This window comes from Rhamphochromis longiceps, linkage group LG16 (genome assembly GCF_057381845.1).
Source record: "Rhamphochromis longiceps isolate RC_006_pf linkage group LG16, R_longiceps_female_GT1.1, whole genome shotgun sequence".
NCBI lineage: Eukaryota > Metazoa > Chordata > Actinopteri > Cichliformes > Cichlidae > Rhamphochromis > Rhamphochromis longiceps.
Window position 1 is genome coordinate 36,144,778 of NC_140572.1, and position 13,965 is coordinate 36,158,742.

The 13,965-nt window shown below is 38.0% G+C and overlaps 1 protein-coding gene across 1 annotated transcript in view; it reads right to left on the reverse strand.

The window, feature by feature from the left end:
• The window catches only part of dnah7 (dynein, axonemal, heavy chain 7), an 87,963-nt gene extending 74,407 nt beyond the window's left edge, over positions 1–13,556 (reverse strand). Inside the window, exons 1-19 of the mRNA XM_085384010.1 lie at positions 13,229–13,556; positions 12,228–12,324; positions 11,922–12,102; positions 11,086–11,158; positions 10,170–10,350; positions 9,850–9,922; positions 9,578–9,703; positions 9,153–9,272; positions 8,354–8,537; positions 8,052–8,231; positions 7,698–7,970; positions 7,295–7,422; positions 6,863–6,941; positions 6,351–6,575; positions 6,113–6,259; positions 5,726–5,905; positions 3,483–3,623; positions 3,022–3,389; positions 1,906–2,092 (exon numbers count right to left, since the gene is read on the reverse strand). Coding sequence (XP_085240136.1) covers positions 1,906–2,092; positions 3,022–3,389; positions 3,483–3,623; positions 5,726–5,905; positions 6,113–6,259; positions 6,351–6,575; positions 6,863–6,941; positions 7,295–7,422; positions 7,698–7,970; positions 8,052–8,231; positions 8,354–8,537; positions 9,153–9,272; positions 9,578–9,703; positions 9,850–9,922; positions 10,170–10,350; positions 11,086–11,158; positions 11,922–12,102; positions 12,228–12,324; positions 13,229–13,297 — 3,012 coding nt within the window. The 5' untranslated portion in view covers positions 13,298–13,556. The remainder of the gene's footprint in view (positions 1–1,905; positions 2,093–3,021; positions 3,390–3,482; positions 3,624–5,725; positions 5,906–6,112; positions 6,260–6,350; positions 6,576–6,862; positions 6,942–7,294; positions 7,423–7,697; positions 7,971–8,051; positions 8,232–8,353; positions 8,538–9,152; positions 9,273–9,577; positions 9,704–9,849; positions 9,923–10,169; positions 10,351–11,085; positions 11,159–11,921; positions 12,103–12,227; positions 12,325–13,228) is intronic.
• Positions 13,557–13,965: the final 409 nt, after the last annotated feature.

The window sequence follows — 13,965 nt, forward strand, 5'->3', positions numbered from 1 at the left end:
TTGTTATGTTTTCAGTCTTGCACTGTGAAAAAAAACGTGTGTTTATGAGATTTGCATTGAATCATTGCATTTTTTTTTTTTATTTACATTACACACAGCATCGCAGCTTGCCTGGATTTGGGGTTGTATTACAGCAGCAGAGGACAGTTACAGATTTTGAGCTCATCACTCATCACTTTTTCCCCTTGTCATTACTGGTAGCGCTATACATTCACATTTATAAAAAGTTAGAGGAATTCCCTATCAAAACCCTATCAAAATTTTTTTTTTAAAAAAATAATTTAATTTTAGGGATCTGTTTAAGATCATTTTCTGGTGCCACGCTGAACTACTTTCTCTTTGGTTCAATGCACTAATATATATACAATATCCCCCATGCAAAATATTATAATACTATGCCATACCAATTTTTTTCCCCAACCTCATACTCTATATATTGGCGATACATCTCTTCCACTGCTTCCAAATAGTTTGATTTTTGTTTGACAAACTTACAATGAACCAAATCTGGCAAGAAGTCAAGTTGTTGAGCGCAGATTGTTTTACTGTGGTGTATGTGTGGCATGATACAACGCAACGATGAACGCTCTCCTTCCAACATAACGCTTCAGGACACTGCAGAAAGGTCAATTTAGAGCATAGGTTTACTTTGGAGTATGATTTCGCGGTGCAGAACTGAATCTGATACACCGCACTCAGGCTCGGTAACTGAAAGCTGTTGAAAACTGCTCGGTGGAAGCTGGAGGCCCAGCTCTAATGATCCTTTAAATAAAATCTGGCTAAATTTGAAACTGAAGTTGATGGCTGCTCTCTGGACGAATTTAAGGTCTACAGCCAAATTCCAGACGCACAGTCCAAGTGGTCAGAACAGGATTTCTAAATATATCTAAAAATATCCACCACACTGAAAGCAATCTGGATGGTCTTGAAAACATGACCTTGAATAGAAAAACACTGAAATCTATTGAGGTAAAATTTCTGATTTTTAATGAACCAATCCCCAAACTTTTTGATCACGCCTTCATAATCTATCCTTTTCTCTCACTCCAACAAATCTTTCTATTTACAGAATTTTCTATTAAATTTTTAATCCTTATATTGATACAACATTTTGGCCATATGTTACTTTAATAAAAGAAAAAAGTACATATAGCCTTTAGAAACTGAGCTCCATTATACAGGAAAAAAATTAAGTTTAAACTGTACTGCTTTAGTATTTATGCTGGCATGCTCAATAACACAGTGTAACATATCAAAGCAGCTTAGAGTGTACACATGAGCGTCTTTGTGTGCAGGCTGCCCATCCCTCGGTGACCTCATTTTCTTTGTGGTTCCATACACCCCTGCCCCTTCCAGACAAAATCCATAATTTCTATTTGATGGTGCAGTCAGGCTGGGCTTTCGGAGGACACTGCCTGAAATTGATGTGTCTCATTTCAGGTCTACTGAGGACGCCAATTACCCTTTGGAAACTCTTTGAGGATGCTCTTGCAACACTCACTTTCTATCCCCGCTCAGTTGTTTTTGCCTCGTTCTCCATCCGCTTCGGACTGATTCACTCTTATCGCATTCCCTCTGTCTGAATGCTCCCTTCTGCTTTGGCTGTATCGGTGTATTTGGCTGACATTGTTCTTTTCCTACATATTCTCACAATCTCTCAGTGTGCGTTTATGTTTATGTGTCTGCACGCTGACCCACCTGCTCAGGTTAATGCGCTGAATTTAATCTGATTACAGTAGAACACTTGAAATTTTAAGGTGTATGCTGTCTAGTAATAAATACATGTCCTGAGTTGGATGCGCTATAGCTATATTTGCATTTCAAACCACAGAACAAGTACAAATACACAGGTCTTTTTTTTTTTTTGCTTTTCAAAGGCAATAGTGTTAGATCAAAAACACTCACCAGTGAAACCTGTTTCATGATGTCTCTCCATGTTTTATCAACAGTTGTGAATCGGCGTCCCTCTTCAGGCATCTGAACCATGATGTCTGGGGAGCTGAATATGGGCTCCAGGTACAGCCAAGTAGACTGCACCTTTAACCACTCGTCCAGAACTTCTTGGAGAAGCAGCAACTTGCCCTCCCATTCCCTAATGATAAAAATTATAATAACATTACTTACTGATGTGTAGTCATTTTGCAGTTAAAATGTTGCAATCAGATGCAGAGGGTCAGATTCAAGCTTTGGAAAAGACAAACTGATTCCTTTACATGCTATTATTCTTTTTTGTTTTGTTTTGCAATCTTTGCTATATAATATTTCATTGTTCACAAAAATAAAAAAGGTTGGTGCATTTAAAAAAAAAATCCCAACTGATTTTTAAAGTTTTTGTTTTCAATGATTACATATAATATTTGTCATCTTCATCCTGATCACAGTTATTTAAAAAAGAAAAAAAAAACCCGACCAGGCCTAAACTAAGACCACACATGTGTGCTTTCCATGTCTTTGATGAAAACTCACACAACATCCATAAGACATTTTCTATAGCTGCTTATTATACTTGTACAATGACATGCAATGTTTCCCTATAAAACTGTTTCAGTTCATCATTTCAGACCTTTTACCTCTCTGTAGAGGTTAAAAAAATGATTCAAGCTCTTCTGATCTCAGCAGGGATTGTTGTGGGTACTTTAATCCACATGTGGCATCTGTTTAAATGTGAAGTCCTTCTGGAGAGAACTCATTAGCTCACTATCACCACAGCATCTATGAATAAGCCGTACATCTCTGGGCTTCTTTGTTGGTGTTTTGGGCAGCACAGATGCTCACAGAAACAGTCAATTTTGGCAGCTAAATTATGCAACAAGTTCACATTAGCAGTAAGGGCGGTGGGGCACAGATGTCTGTTTGCCACACAATCTCAGCCGAGCCCTGCAGCAATCAATACATAGACTGCCAACAGATTGCAGCTAAATAGTGAGTGTATGGAATTTTCCCCTTAATAACATTACACCAAACTTATTTTCCAAGCAAGCAAAGTAAAATTACTCAAAAGCAATTCCTCTTGACTCTCACCGTATTTCCACTTCAAAAGGTTTAATGAAGGGTGAGCCTTTCATGGTTTGTGTCTTCACAATGTGATCATCTAACAGCATCTGCACTTCTTCCACCGATGACAGGATTGAGGTGCCCGTCTCTCGGTAGCTAAGGAGATTAAACTCCATGTGATCCCACTCACTGGCCATTTTCTCCATGGCCTTCTCCAGTGAGTACTCCTTGCTGGCTGCTTCACTGATGCCTTCGAAGCTGCTCAAGTGCTGTTCCAGGTGCATTGATAGGAAGTTAGACACAGACACCTGATCATCAGCTGGCTCCAGGTAGATGCCAGCCAAGTCCGACATGGCATCCCAGTGACGTTTACGCAGGCCGGGATTACACAGTACCTATGAAAAAGTACATCCAGTCCAAATTACTTCCAAAATTTCAAATGATATTGTATTAAAGTCAAATACCAAATCTTACTCTTGATTTCTCACCTGCACCATAGGAATGTGCTCCTTGAAGTCTTCCACCTTAGCCTTTATAGTGTTTGCTATATTAAGGGCATTGGGTACTTCACTTAAGGATTTCTCCAGCTTGTATAGAGCGCGCCAATAGTTGCCAACATCACCTTCTACCTATTTTGGGAATGGGGGTATTTTTTTACATAACAACAGGACATAAATAGAATTTATAAAAATTTCACATCAAGTAATTCAATAAAAATATTTATTATGTCATATTTTTGTACCACCAAATGTTTATTCATCAGAGCTATAATAACTTCTAGCAAAAGTTAAAATAACTTTTGGCAAAAATTTAAATAACTTTTTCTACTTAAGTTACGTCATAATGACTCATTAAACTGAATAATAAAGTTGTCTTCTCATCCTCGCTCCAAAGGTCAATTTCTTTAGACTCCCTTGTTAAAATGCCCAAATTTATAATAGAAATATGCATATGTGTACCACCTAGTCCAAAAAAAAAAAAGGTTTGAGTTTCCTCCATTACTACAGTTACAGGGTGTTTAAAAAATAGACGCCCTCTTTAAAATCATATTATAGTTTAAAATTATGAATGACTGAAGCTGTGGTCAGCTGACTGACCATCTTGGAGGCCTGAACTGCAGTTTTGGATTTTGCTATCTGTGTGTGGACCTTAGGAATCATGTTTGCTAGCATTACATCATAACTTAGCTCTCCACTCTACAGCAGGATTTATAATAACACAAAAAGAAAATTTATTTTTTAATTTTTTTATAAATCAAAGAACACAGACATTAAACAAACGGACATAAAGGCAGAAAGCTAAAGGTTATTCCAAGATTTGTACTGTTGTTGTTGCCAAGATGTATAGAAATTTCTTTTACTTATGTACTAATCACATCATTTCATTGTATGATACCTTGGTGCCACTGGATTCTAACATGTCTCACACTCATACAGTAAGACAAATGGTGGGGGTCTAGTAAGGAAGTTGGGGGAAGCAGACAACTCCACAGGAAGAGTCTTTTGTCTCTTCGAGGACTCTGGGAGGTAGCAAGGGAGTGTGAACCTTAAAGTGTGAAACAGCTGTGTACTGCTTTTTGTTCCTGGAGAAGGTATTTAACTGAGAGCCATGCTAGACTCAGAAGAGACTCTGCTGACCGTCTGCCCCGCAATCATGCAGGCTCTCCACAAGCTTGGGTTTTCTGTTCTTTTGTGTTTTGATTAAAGAATGTTAGCTACTGCTCACCGCTCATCTGCAGGCTTTATTTAATGGAAAACTTCCACAACACAAGATGAAAAGGTAGATGGTTGCTATGAGTATTTAGGGTGTTTGCTTGCAAGTATTAAATGCTAGATTTAACAATGTGTTTTTAATAGTACAATTATTGATTGTAGTAGAGGCAGCAGCAGTGTTAGCAATGCTTACAGAGGTACTTATAGTAATAATAGCTGAGAATGTAGTTAATGAAAGAAGTACTTAAATAAGCATTAAAAGGAAAAAAGGAAAGGAGTTTAAGCAGAAAACGTTGTTTCATGTGGAGCTCTGCTCTGTGGAGCTCAACATCAGTGAAGTGAAAAATGCTGAGTGCTTTGCTGCTTTCATATATATATATATATATATATATAGTATGTGGAAGAATGGCTGTAATATAAAAGGGAAATGGCAGTGCAAATAATACTAATACCATCAGAGTATAATAAAAAGTACCACATGCAGTGATGTCATTATGTAAATAAGAAGGCACAAACAGATAAAAATGCAGTCAAAAAAATCCATCAGCTCCTTCAAGGGCTTTAGTTATACAAAGAAAGTTGACTAAGTTCATTTGATTTTTTTTTTTTTTACATTATATTCATGATTTAATCTTATTGCTTTCTTACTCGGTCTACTCTTACTCTGACCAACCACTTTCTTATTGAACTACCCAAGTTAGCTGTTTTGAATGTTCACAATACTACAAAATAAGCTCTGTGTTATTTATGCATTTATATTTGTTCAGTTTTTTTTTTGTTTTTTTTTCCCAGGGACTTGATAAAATGCACCATTCAACAAAAAAATAGAAATCTGAATCTTTATGACGGTCTGGATGCCCTTATTATACTACTGTTGGACCACTGAGGCTGTAAATAAGACAGAGAATGTCGTTGTTATATGAATGAAAATCAGAAAATTAGAACTGAGCTCAATCTGTCACCTAAACTCCCCAGTCACTCCTGCATTGAATACAAAGTAATTTTTCTACTGCTTTTACCTTGTCTGGGTTCACACTGGTGAGAGGTCCATGCAGCCACTTCTCACGCTGTTTTATGAAATCAGTAGCTGTCTCATAGAGGCGCAGGAATAGTGTCAACTTTTCCTGCGCCTTCTTCCGCTCTGGATATTGGGAAACAGACCAGCCGAAAGCCTCCTCGTCTAGATTTAAATCATTAATCTTTCCACAGAGGTAAGGATCAAAAGGTAAGAGTAGAAGTAAAATACAGAAATAAACAAAGACATGGAAAGAAAAGATAAAATAATGAGTAGATGCATAGTTGATTTATAAATAAGACATCAACACATAATACAGCCTGAGATAATGCCTGTGAACTAATGTACAGATATATATCTCTAGGCTTACAGGTAACAAGTTGTGATATACCTTTTCAGCAGCTAACTCCAGTTTGGTATTGAGGGCCTGAGCTTTTGTCAGGTACTTGCTGAGATTGGCTGTCTCACGAAAGGCCTTAAACTCCTCCACTTGTTTACTGTAGCTGTCCAGTTCTTGCAACAAGTGCTCACGGTACAACTGGAATGAGGGTAAGGAAAGATGTCCTTGTATTTTAGCCACCAGTATGTTTTCTCTACATTAAAATACACTGAAACAGAAAAACACAGACCTTAAGCCCACTCTGATATTGTTCCGTCATTTTGCTAACTATCTGCTGGTGTTCCTCAAAGATGGATGGCATACGTTTAAACCACTGGATTGTCTTTGTATTGAGCTTCATATCCAGTGTTGACAGGGTGGCAAACTCCACCAGGAAACACAACTGCGTGGCAGAGTCTGCTAGTCTTTGTTGCAAAAGAGGCATCTCTGTGGTCTCCACCTTTTTAATATAAGCCTGGATAAGAAAAAAAATTGTCATTTATATCTTAAAAAAAATGTACAGCAACCATACTAAGGTAGTTCATAAGTGTGAAGGAATGCAAGACCTTCCAGGCTTTCTGTAGCCTCAGCTGAGGGCCTACTACCAAAAACACTCAAAACCACAAGAAAAGAAATAAAAGACAAAGCTTACTGACTGGTGTTAAGTGCACACCATAACTGTTTTGTGAACAATCTGTAAAGGACAATTGTGCATGGCATAATGCAACAAGCCTGGTATGTGTGATTTTTTGGTGCAGTCACCTTAAGTTCCATCAGCTTTTGAGTATCTGGCGGTGTGCTCAGTGCCTTCTCTGAAATCTGCTCAAATTCATGACAGAGCCTGTGAGAGGAAGAATGGCATTAATTCAGTGCTGTATACGGAGGATTTCACAGATTTACAATCTTATTATGGCACCGCTTGGCAATAGAGAACACCACAGAGCAGCTAACATGGGGCCGAAAATCACAAAGAGCACTAAACGACATCCCTTATGACTTTCACACAGTGTATTCTTTTAGAGTGACCCGCTCTTAAGCTTCCCTATGCATATTTCAGTAGTATCTGCCAAACAGAAGCTGCTTAATCCCTCTCAGCTTTTTTTTAATGATAACTTCCTTCAGATGTATTGGTGAACTATGCTGATGTAGAGAGAAAACACTCTTGCTGAGTATAAAAAAAGAAAACCAACTAACTTCTTGTTGGCTTTCTGGTGGTCATCTAGCATCCGTGTAACCAGTTTCTGCTGTATGTCCCGTGCACGCTTGACAAGAGACTGGATGAGCTTATAGGACTGGACCTCAAACATGCCAAGTCGTACCACCTAAAATCCATGGTATAAATAAGTGACACAGTTAACACAATTTAAGAAATGACCAGTGATAAATGATGCAAGAGCTTTTAAATAAGCCCAGTCAAAGAAACACAGATTTAAGAATTAGATTATTAGATTATTAGTTTTAAGCTTTCCCACTGTTTAGCTTTTTTGATTTGACACTATTTCAGCAAAATATATATCAGTATAACTGGAAGGAAACATGAAATGTTACAGAGTAAGTTATGGGACCTTGGTTTAAGGATTTTTTTTAATGCATTTACCTTGGAAGGCATATACCGGATCTCATCGATAAGCTTCTGGTAGTATAGCACCTGCACCATAAATTCCTGGAAAGAGTGCTGGTCACGGAGGACCTGCTCCACATCTTTTTCCGCCTGCCTCGATACCAGTGTGGCATATTTATCATACTTGTGGATGTACTCCTTGGGCCTGACACACTCAGCCCAGAATACCCTGCCTACCTCCTCCTGGTGGGCATGAAGGACCTCTGGAAGGATGATGGGCTTCAGGGTACTTCCAAACTGTGAGCTTGGCTGGAGAAAAGCAAAGTAAGGTATAAAAATCAGGGGGAAGCGTGCTATTAAACAGGGCTATATATAGAGTTGTCTCCTTACCCAGTCAGAGTACAGTTTGGTTTCCACACGAGGTATCACACTGACAGATCTGAGCATGAACTCGTACACATTTAGGAAGGCCTCCTCATATATTTTGAGGTTGGGCTCAAACTTGATCTCCCTGTCCTCCAAGATCAGATGCAGAACAAAGCCTGAGTGCTCACTGGCTCGTTCTGAACGCTAGGTGTCCAAATTAAAATGATACCAAAAAAAAAAAAAAAAAAAAAAAAAAGTGTTCACCCTCTCATAAAATATAAGCAAAATATATTTAAATCCCTTTAGCTTACTCAGTTTCTTCTTACCGGATCTTGTGAAATTAAGTGTGTATAGTCGATGATTGAATCTGTTAGAAGATTCTGCAGTTGGGAAGTCATCAGCGCAGCCACACAGTTGAAAAAAGATTCTAGTTTGGTCATGTTGCTTTTGAAAGGCACCAGTTCACGCTTGCACCCTTGGTGGTAAATGTTCTGTACTTCAAGGAGCCAACTAGGGCAAAAAGAAACACAACATCAGCTTCAAGATTACATTACGTTAATGAGAACCACACATGTCAATACCCGACAGTCTAACTGACCACTCAAAGCACTTTAACTACAAGCCACATTGATACAGCACTTTATTCTATTCACTTTAAGCATTTTATCTACCCTGGCCTATTTAGAATGAACTGTTAATCTAACATGTATGTCTTCTGACTGTGAGACGAAGGTGAAGACCCCTACAGGCCATAGGGGGAACATGAAAATTCCACACAGACGGGCCTCAGTCAAGCTTTGAACAGGGAAACCTTTTCCTGTGACCATGCCAACGACTCCACCACCATACCTAAATGCATAGGCAAAGGACTTTTGGGATAGTCTGCTGTGGCCTTTGTGAGTGGAACCTTCTAGCCATTGGTTCAACTGTGACTTATAAAGTCTGCAAAAAATGACTCAAAAATAAGTAATGGAGGGTTTTAAAATACTGAGTCAGCTCAGATTTAAATCCTAATGAAATGAGGTGGGTGGATTTGAAACAGGCAGTACATGAAATAAGTCATTAAACATCTTACAACCAAATGCGTTTCAAACCGAAAACAGTGGAATTTCAAAGCAGACTTACTCTTGGAGGAGGACTCCTCTGGCACTGTCAACATGTCGAGCGACAATCTGCTGAAACTCAGAAAGCTCTATGGACTCGTTTCTGCAGTGGAACTCCTCTACATCTATCAGCCGGAGATTTCTGTAACCAGATAGCCAAGCAGGGCAAACAAGACTCTTCTACATTGATCATTTGTTTTTTGATCATTTGTGACATGGTGCAATGTTTCAATGCCACAAATTTTCAAAAAGCAGAGAGAGATCTATATTTTACACCATCAATTATTACATAACAGCTTCCAAATACCAGTAACAACAGTCTATTTTCAGCATACTGGACTTGTGACTAAATTAAATATTCATTTGTAATTTAAAAGTTTTTAAATTAGAAAATATTTCATTTTAACCAAATTAATTTGAAGCTATCATGTTTCCAACCATACTCACTTGAAGGAGAAATGCCAAAGGTAGAGTATTTTCAGCACAGTGGGGTTGACAGAGTAAAGCTTTTCACCAATCCTCTTGCGTGCATGGACAAAAGACTTGTTCCATGGTTTTGGCACCTTTTCCACTCTGACAGTAAACAATAAAGGGCCAGTAAGGAAAAAAACTATTTTCCACAAGCCTTTACACAATTAGAACATTTTGTTTAGTCTTGTAGTTACTGCTTATGAATATTAGCAGAGGTTTTTAATGCAATAAATATCCTGCAGACTTACTCTAGTCTGTGAGGGGGCAGATGTTTTTCTTTCTCTTTGTCACTTTCCTTTGATTCTCTGAATGTATATTTCACTGCAATTACACACACACACACACACACACACACACACACACACACACACACACACACACACACACACACACACACACAGAAACCACTTTATTCTTATTATTACTAAACTCTTCAGGTTTTGTGTTAACCCAACATATTAACCCAATAAAAAAAGACTATAAATTAGTTTTGGATTTCATAAACAATTCTCAGAATGATTTGCGGATTAAAAGTATATATATATATTAAGTATATATGAATAAATACAGATTGCTGTCTTGATGCTGTGCAAATAGTCTTCCTTGATCTCATCAACCAGCAGTTCCAGTGATGCGCTGTGGCGCCTCAGGTTTGGGGAGACCCTTTTCATAATGCTCTCCACCCAAGATTCCTCCAGAGGTGACACATGGTCCAGGTCTATACCATTCTCAATGTAGTAGTTATATCTCTGACAGGACAAAAAAAAAGCCAAAAAATAGTTGATAAAATTATCCATCTATATCCAGTGAATCACTCTGCACCTATATGCAACTCAAAGATATGATTCAACATGTGAATATCCCATTTTTACTGGGCACGCACATTTTTCTTTGTGCGTGCTTTCTGAATGACCTGCAATATATTCTTAGTATATTACTTGTTTTCATTTATTTAAGGTGCACCACTATGGAAGTTCAAATTAATGTGTTTTTACTTCTTGCATTTACTATACTACCAAATCAAAATGCATGCTTAAGTAAAGGAAATCATTCACAGTAAATAAAAAATCCTGCAGTTACCAACTGCAAGCACTTAACTGAGAAAACATGATTACTATATTATATAAAGATTTTCAAAAAGAACTGCTCAAAACTACAACCGAGATGATATCGAAGTAAACAAGAAAAACTGAAGAAAAAAGTCATCTTTACAAATTCCCTGTAGGATTTGGTTTACCATTTTGTTTCCAGTAAACTTGTTACATAAATGATCTCTAAACCTGAATCCTTTATCTGTGCATTAAAATCTATGCATGGGTGTCAGTGTAGGGGAAGCTGGGACTACATCACCATATTGCAAACATTTGGATGGGGATTTTTGTTTCTGTTACAGAATTTTTACACTTCAGGTCCAACATCTTGTTAATGAGGATATACACAATAAAAAAAAGTGACCGACCATGAAGCACACAGTTCAATTTTACCATTTCACAGTCTCTACTTTCTGGTGTTTTGCCATCCTCCTCCTCCTCCTCCTCCTCTTCCTCTTCCTGCCGGCTAAGTCAGAAAATGCAAATAAGAGTAAAAACAGATGCCACTTTATCATATTAAACAGTATTTCCATATATTAAACACATTAAAGCCGCAATACTTTAATCTCAGTTATGGTTTGTAGTAAAAAATTGCCTTTGAAAAAGTTTTCTGATTATACTTTATAGTAAGAACATAAAATGTATATTCAATATTAATGCAAAAACCATCCATAAATGTGTGGTGAAGTGGTTAGTCACATCCCTTCCATGCTGCCAAAGCATACAGCACATGTCAAACTCAAAGCCCGGTGTCAGCATGCAGAGCATTTTTTCCATGCTGGACAACCAAACCAGTAATATGTTTTTTTTTCAGGCCCACAAAAAAGCAACTTTAATTACTTTACATACTGCTAGAAGCTTAGCATAATTTAGATATCATATTTCAATTAGAAACAAAGCATCTAAGGTTTTAAAATAATGCAGTGGAGTAAAAGCTGTGCTTTCACTTGCAGGCTACCCTCACTGCTGCTAGAAAGAGACAGACTGGCTGCTCTCAGGCTTCTGCAAAAGTTAGAAGAAATCTGACATAAAGATCCGTCCATTTAGCAGTTTATTTAATGTTTATTTTAGCTGCTTTTTAGTTTGAATTAGTGTATTACTGTGAAAGAAATCACCATTCACTGGGAGGAGATAAACATGCTTTACTTTATATTTTAAACAGATTGATATCTGTACTATAACAGACAAATAAGTACTTATAAAGGACCAGAAATAAACAGTGAACTCACCATATAAATTTAACCAGGTTTTTTCTGAGATTCAGGTTTTTTCGATTGATGCTTTTGCGGATTCTGCTGCGACGCTTGGAGGTCCAACGGCTCTGCATCCACATTCTGTCCTCAAACTGACTCTGAGGTCTGCCATGGCTTTGAAAGGCCCTGCTGCCTGCCTCATCATTTAACTCATCTCCTACAGCACAGAAACAGTTCAGGAAGGTAAACTGTAAAGCTACAAAAAACAAAAAAACAAAACTGCTGGCATAAAACCATCCAAAAAAAGAGGCAACAACTCAAAACCTAGAGGAATGAACCCACGTTTTGAAGCTGTTTCAGTCCCATCAGGTTTCTGTGTGATTAGAGGAAACAGCGAAAATGACGGTCTTGCTTCCATCCAGGGCTGCTTTCTGAGGACCTGGGCAGTGGAGAGAGGTTATTGGAGTTATCAAAAACTAAAATAAATTAGAAATTGAGATAATTGCTGAGTTAACAGAAATACAAGACTTCAGAAAAATAAAAACAAACTCTAAAAAAATTAAATACACAGCCATATGAAATAAAGTCTCCTCAGGACTCGAAGCAGTCCCTTTAAAAAAAAAAGCACACCCCAGAAGCACATTTAACAGCAATAATGTGAAGTAACAGTAAGGGTTTTCTGCATGGCTTTCAGTCTCTCACATCATTGTGGAGTAATTATGGTCCACTCAGCTTTTCACAGTTGGTTCTGCTTAGCAAGGTCTGAGACCAGTCATTTATGCACACCTCTTTTTAAAGATCCAACAAAAGCACTTCAGTGGGTTGAGGTTTGAATTTTGAGTGGGCCATTGCAGAGCCTGGATTCTTTTTTTTTCAGCCGCTCTGTTAGAGGTTTACTGGTGTGCATCAGATCACTGTCCTGTTGTAAGACCCAATACCAGCCAAGCTTTAACTGTTAATAATAATAATAATAATAATAATAATAATAATAATAATGACCTCTGACATTTGACTCCAGAATACTGGAATCTATTATGGTACAACAGAGAGGAGTTCAAGGTAAGTCCCCCTCCGCCCTCCCCTGAAAACAAATAAGACTAAGCTAACCTAAATGAAAGCAGGCATACACATACACCTGAAAATAAGTAAGTGAATAAATAAAACAATTAACTTTAATAATTTGCTATAACAACCAGGGTTAAGCTTTCATTTGTCTTCTTTACACACATAGGCTGGACTTCACGTCCGCAGTGCGCTAACACCGGCTTCCTAACTTTTTTGTTGCGGTCAGTTAGCAGCACAGAAACACAGACGATATTCGAGTTCAGGTATTCTGAACTTACCTGTGCTGGACTCAGTGGCAAAAGTGAGCGACTACCTGTGATAGTTCTTCTTTTCTTCGCTGAACTCATATTCGTGCCAAAGCAACCATAAAACCACCGCTAAACTCTTTACCGAAGCTCTGTGCCGTTGCTAGGGCAGTTGCCAAGTGATTAACGGTGACCTCGCGTAAACACCTGTGGACAACAGGAAGACCCGCGCGCATGGACGTTTGGGTAGAACAGCAACAAAAATCTAAAGCTTCATATTTAAAATAATTGACGTTTTATTTGCTTTTCTCTGGAGTTTTTGTGTCTGTCGTGAACACTGTTTCTGTGTTTCGCGTTGTGTCGTGAAAGTCCTCGCGGGTCTGTTAGACTTTAATCTCCCCTGGCAACATCAATGTTTAGGTGAGCGAGTCCTTTCATTGTGTGGCACGTGGTGGTACTGCCCCCTTTCTGATACAGCGCTGAGAAGTGGAAAACAGAGAAACTAAGAGCAATAAGAAAAGCAATAAAAACAAAACCGTGTTTAATAAAGATGCACTTCATATGTTCTATATAATACTGTATACTTTCCCATAAACTTTTTTTTTAGCTTACGCTCCTTGTAATTATACTTCATAGGTTTCATTTCAGCATTCTTTGAGATATTTCTATCTTATAATAACTGAATATAGAAAAAAAAAACATTCCTGCACAGTCACTGTGCCTGCATATACCTATTCTTATTTCCTCAATACATTCAAAGAATGAATGAT